Source organism: Brachyhypopomus gauderio, chromosome 2 (genome assembly GCF_052324685.1).
Source record: "Brachyhypopomus gauderio isolate BG-103 chromosome 2, BGAUD_0.2, whole genome shotgun sequence".
NCBI lineage: Eukaryota > Metazoa > Chordata > Actinopteri > Gymnotiformes > Hypopomidae > Brachyhypopomus > Brachyhypopomus gauderio.
The window spans coordinates 18,440,548-18,446,891 of NC_135212.1; the positions used below are offsets into that span (position 1 = coordinate 18,440,548).

General features: G+C 43.4%; 1 protein-coding gene across 3 annotated transcripts in view; it reads right to left on the reverse strand.

Annotated features, from left to right (window-relative positions):
- Positions 1 to 6,101, reverse strand: part of hcn4 (hyperpolarization activated cyclic nucleotide-gated potassium channel 4) — a 76,334-nt gene extending 70,233 nt beyond the window's left edge. For 2 of the 3 annotated variants that reach the window (XR_013125020.1, XM_076989413.1), the window contains exon 1: positions 4,677 to 6,101. Coding sequence is in view for 2 of the 3 variants with exons in the window: in XM_076989413.1 (XP_076845528.1) it covers positions 4,677 to 5,362 (686 nt within the window). In the remaining variant the exon portion in view is untranslated. The remainder of the gene's footprint in view (positions 1 to 4,676) is intronic. The other variant, XM_076989424.1, reaches the window with a different exon arrangement.
- Positions 6,102 to 6,344: the final 243 nt, after the last annotated feature.

Here is a 6,344-nt window from a genome sequence, read left to right on the forward strand (position 1 = left end):
TCCATGACAGGAATAATATCAGGTTAGCAGCGCTTCTGTGGTCAGAAACTGACCAGACGTTCATGGAGCAAAGAGTGTCTGCATGATTAAACAAGTCCAATAATTATACATTGTACAAATGCACCTAACGTAATGACCACTGAGTACAGGTGCAAAGTCAGTGTCTTACAGTAATAAGATGGTGGTTCAGTCTTCTTTGTTTCCATGTCTCATTTTCAAATGCATCAGTCACTGGTGTGAAGACTGCCAGACCTAAACAAATCAATACAGTAATGCACCCAGCAATCAAATGTAATCAAAACCTGGTGAGAGGATCAGACACTGTCATTTGATCTACTAGTGTGTGTGTGTGTGTGTGTGTGTGTGTGTGTGTGTGTGTGTGTGTGTGTGTGTGTGTGTGTGTGTGTGTGTGTGTGTGTGTGTGTGTGTGTATGTGTGTGTGTGTGTGTAAGTGTGTGTTTGTGTATACATTACCCCAGCATCAACATATCCGAGCCATCAGTTACTACCAATAAGATGTGAGACCACAAAAAGAGACCATCATGTTCTTTACGGCACTGTAGGCCACGGATCTCTGATTTCACATCGCCACTCCTTCCCTCTTGGATAATGTCTTCCCCACTCGAACACAGCTGATTAAGCTCATCACAGAGCCGATGAGTAGCTGTTGATTTTAATCAAGTGTGTTAGTGGAGGGAAACTATGAACCTTGGCAGTACATCAGCCTGGAGCTCGAAATTAGTGAATTAGTGCCTGAGAGAACTGTATAAAGAAATCAGATGAAGACATACAGTATAAGCTTGTGAAAACAAACTCTGTTGGCCTCAGACTGCATACCTGTAAGGTATTCAATGAACAAATGTCAAATGTCATTTAGTAACAGAATGCAATAGAATCCCACAATGCAATGCTCAGATGCTTTCACCTGCACTTCCTGACTTTGGAGAAAGTCATATCGTCAATATTTTACCACTTTAAAATAGATTTTCTGCTTTATAGATTAATCCATGCAGAGGTAAACTTACACATAACACATAAACAGATAAAAGAAGCTATCCAGAAAACATTTATGTGGGTGAGAAGACAAGAAATCAAGGTTCTCTCTCTCACTCTCTGCATGTATGTGTGTAATGGATGAAAAACCCTAATGTGCATTCTGTATTCTAAATCTGTTCTACTTTGCTTTAATGTATTCCACTGGAGCCACAGAAAAGAGGAAGAAAGATAAACCTAGGGACAGATGACTCCTTTCTTTTTTTTTCTTACTTTCACTTCCTCTTCTCACTGTCTGTCTGTCTATCTCTCTCTTTCTCTCTATCTTTCACTCTCACTCTCTATTTTTTAATGCAGAGGTAAGTCTCTTTTGGGAGACAGGGTGGGTTATGCGAGATGAATAAAAGCCTGGTGAAAAAAAGTGTAGTCTCTCAGAAAGTGAGAGTGGATGAGAGAGAGAGAGAGAGAGAGAGAGAGAGAAATTGGAAAGAAGCAATGTTCAGAGCTAGAAGAGAATGAGAGCAGGTGAGACAGACAGAGAAAGAGAGACAGGGAGAGAGAGACTGGGAGAGAAAGTGAGAGAGAAATAGAAGAAGGAAGTAATGTTCAGAGCTGGAAGAGAGAGTGGCTCCTAAGAACTCCTAACTCCTAAGTGGCAGTCACAGAAGACCAACCCTGTCCCTGGCTGTCTTCTCACCTCTGTGCTCTGTAGACAGAAAGGGCTTAATGAGAACTTAATTTAAAAGCTTTAATGTTAAAACACTCTCTTTTCTGAGACTTGCAGGAGAATTAAATGTAGTTCCACAGTGAACTATCCATCAGGTTTCGAATCACATGATTATACATAAGACTCTTGAAGATTTAGCATCTAAATTTGCCTGCTAAGTTGCACGGCTATTTCTGAACTTCCCATGTACTTCCTCTCTTGATGGCCAATCACTAAAGCATCACCAATCACAGTGAAAGTCTGCTGGCTAAGTTGATGTCCATAGGGATTGGTTCATTTGCAAATGAACACTAGCTTGCAAGTGAGCATTTGAAGAAATCACATGGCTGTGGTGCCAGAAACAAGCCTACAGATTGGATTACGATGCCATTTATAATCCCACTTTTGCCTCAAAGATGCATCCATCTGTAGTTATTTAATACAATATAAGCAATAGTGCTGGATCCCTTCAGTCATCCTTATGTGTGGTTCCCAGTGGCTTTGCAAAGGTTTGATGTAACTGTAACTTTTTTTTTCAAATATCACCAGGTTTTCTTCCCATTACTCAACTTTCTATTACAATTTGTTTATTATTGTACATGCCACATTCAATTGCAATAACAGCTCCAACCAAAAGCAATCAATATCTTTTGGGATTTCACAGACCCATGGCTACAACTGTGGAATCGCTTCATAAAATCTGCAACATCTTTAATACCATAACTGGAAACATCAACAAATGCCTTCGTTCATCAAACTGATCATGACTACATGCGCCCTCTGTACCATTAACAGACGATTACAGATTTGCTGTGGTATCCAACAGCAGGCGATGGCCATGAGGGCCTGCGGGTTGGAGCATCGGTGACCTTGTCGAAAGCATTCAAAAAGTCTTGCGAGGTAAATTTCTCGAAACTACCCCGGGGATCTCTCCTGCACCGCTTCGTTATTCCGGTTACTCTTATAATGATCTGATTGAAGCGTCGATGTGTGCCCCCTCACCCACACGGGAGACCTATAACGCATCACGGCGCTATATGTTTGGGATGTGGTGCGGTGAGGCGTGGTGCGGTATGTTCGGTTGGGCCAGGCCTGGTCCCAAGGGTCCCCAGGAGGCTGATCGCAGGGCCTGCTCCACCGGAACCTACTACAAAGGGCAGAGACGCGATACATGCGACTACACCGCGGTGCCGTACCTAACTCAGCAAAAGCATGTGGTGGGGGGTGGTGGGAGGAGGAGAGTGAGACGCTTTTAATTGAGGCTCTCTCGACCACCGCCTCAGCGAGAGAGAGAGAGAGAGCTGGCTCCGGTGCGCATGCGTGTTGATCCCGCACCCGTCACCCAGGCCCGGACACGCATCTTAAAGGAACGCGCCTGCGTCAAAGCAGAGGTTGACGGTCACGGGTTCAAAGTGCGTTAGTAAACGCGGCAGAAGTCCGAACCGAAGATTTCCAGACAGAGCATTCTGTCCTCAAACAGACAACGCATAATGTAAGATTGCAAACTCTTAAAGCACCAGAAGAAGATAAACAGACTCGTAAATTAGTCCTCGTGCAGTGGACACTTGTCTGAGGACGTCATATTGTCCAGGGTTTCCATTTTGTGCCTCCCATTGCTTGACCTTGAGGTGGTGTAAGAGGTAGTAATTACTGAGGTGTTTGTAAGCAGAAGCTAAGCCACAATTAATCCTGGAAATCCAGTGTATTGTGTATGAGGGAGGAAAGCACTGATACTGTTATCACTGTTTCAGGAACACCACGCAGTTTAGGAAGTGCTAGACTCTCATCTTACATTCAACAGAACAAATAAAATATATCATGATATGCATCTGCAATTTACAAGCAATTAGGTGAGATGTGTGATGAAATCAATGTTTTATTTCCTATTCAAAGCCCATAATCAATTTTCAGTCAGTCAATGTCTTGTTTATTTTTCTCTCAAAAATAAACAAATAAAATAAGAGCCATCACTATCAACTCAATATCCAATGGGCGTTAATCCCTTCACAGCAGGGGAGTGGGCTACATGGACCCTACCTAGCCCTGTGAAATTTTTCGCTTCTCTAGGAGCTCTAGTGTTAACCATCATTATCAGCTTGTAAACAAATGCCCTATTCTACATAATACCATTACTGTTTAAAAAAATCACGTAATGCACATATACGGCCAAACAGATCTACAGTTGTTCTCCAGGGCCACTGAGATAGGCCAGATCACCCCAACTACACATCATCCAACATGCAGTCTCATGGATGTGTGAGCCATCACAGGTATCTTCTCACAAGCATCTGAGTAGTGCTCACCAAACCTACAGCGCAACTGTCATTCTCAAGGACACAACTTAATTAATGATGAGTGAAAGTGAGTGGTTTCTATCTAAGATCCAAACAGCACCTCTACAGTTTTTTTAAAAAGCTTTCAGTAGCAAAAAAGGCATACTTTGAATATGAGACTTAGAAATATAGAAATAGAAATAAAAAGCAATTTCCAGAAGTTTCTGTTGCTCTTATTGAGAAAGGTTATTAGTATTTTTCTACAGCAGTTGTGTTACTAAAAAATATTTAAAAAGTGTATTATATGCCTTTAATTCCTGAATGTCTGAATTTGCAGAAAAAAATGTCATGATTTATATATCAGTATAAGATGACACTAATCACATTTTGCTTTCAATCCTACTGACCTCTGATTTAACAAATTTCTTTTCAGTACAGATTTACTGTCGGGGTTTACAGGGTCACTCTCATCCTCCCAGGAATAATTTGTATCTACCCTTAAGACCCCACTTTTTTTTGAACAAATGAAAAATATTAATGATTTTGAAGTTGCAGCACGGATTTAAGCAAATATATTGCATTATCTGTATAATGATCTGTAAACTTTACTCTAAACAATTAGCTTGTCACTCACATTAAGATTTACTTTACTTTTAAGGGTTTGATCAACCACTTTTAAATGTTATTATTGTTAGTAGTGTTACCTGAAATCACTGTAGGGGTGAATAATCCAAAACCCGGCAGATTTGACCCGCTCTTGTTCCCGTTCCACTGCTTTCTCGCTTCCAAACATCCTTAAAGAAAACTTGTTGACCCCTGGTTGCAACATGGCTCCAAACTGCCTGTGCATGAAACCTGCTTGGTAATATCTTTCGTCGTCCGGCAGAATTTGTTCGATGCCATCCAACTTTATGAACCCTGATTGCGGAGCGGGAGTCTCGTGCAGGCTGGCGCCGGTCCCCGCGCCGCTCGCGCCGCCTCGCGCCCCTTGTTCCGCGCCTCCACCAGCCGCTCCAGGGGGGCTCTCCTCACTCGGGGTCAGGTCTCCTTCGGTTATGAGACGCTTCTCCTCCGCCGAATCCGAGTCGTGGACGTGCCGACTGGTGATGGAGGAAAGGCTGCCGCGGAACCTCCGGCAGTCTCCGTTTGAACTGGTCTTCATGGGTCTGCCCATGTCCGTCTCCATGATCACCGCGTCTCCGCTTTTAGTTTCTCCGAAGCCCCCGCAGCTTCCGCCGGAGGTCGGCGAATGCAGGGGCTTCATCCTGATGCTCTTTCTCCTGGTGTCCTTGTCGCCGTCTTCCCCATCACCCATGATAGAGGCTTTTTGCCCGATGTGCTGTGGCAAACTGTAGAGCCTTTTACGCATGGAAGAATGCAACCTGTCCATTATGACATTGAAACAGTGCTAGGATCAGTTCAATGACAACGAGTCCAGTTTTGTATTGTTGATGTTGTGACTATTGCCAAGAAGCTGCCTATCTTTGACTGAGAACGAACAGTCTCGACCTAATATCTGTGCCTACTACCATTTTACTGATGCACATGACACACACCGTGCTGTGGCAAGCGCGGCACATGCAGGAAGATCATCTCGAACATTACCTGCCAGCTCAAACAGCCTCCCGTACAGTTGTAACAGTGGATTCACCACGCCACTCCTGTTGAAAGGCACTAAATCTCTCTATTCCATCAGGACCACAGAAAGTCATAGAAAAAAAGCAGTTTGGAGCCACCTCACCATGACAGGAGAGAGCGAGACGTGCCGACGGACGGAGAGGAGATGCGCGGAGGTCATGGATGGTGAGGCATGCCCTCGCCTCCACCCTCAAGATCCCTAACGCCTGCCAATAATAAACAATGCAGCGCAATCATGTAACCTACATCAGCAGTCAAGGACCGCTGACATCACCGCCATCCTCCGTCCTGAGGCTCTCTGATCTTCTGAATATTCATGATGATGCTGATCTATTGGGTTGCCATAGGAGCGAGGGCGGGAAACAAGCGCAGCCCACCTAGACGCATCTCCGGCCATTGAACAGGTCTGATCATGTCCACGGTGGCTCTGATCTTTTACCATCACCAGGAATTTTACGCACAAAATGTTTTCATCCATTCTACGACGGCAAACACGTGTTAATAAATTGCAAGTTGTTTATAACCGCTGTAACATTGCTATATCAACAATGTGTCTGATAAATAAATAAAACAAAACACACATTATCAAGAAAATGTTGAGAATAAAAATATATAATTTAATTTCCATTCCGAAACACAAAATAATTGTTAATTAACAATTATTTCAGCGGTCATGTTTTAACACGCATTACAATGTCACTGAGCAATAAGCCACTGATTGGCACAAGCGCTAA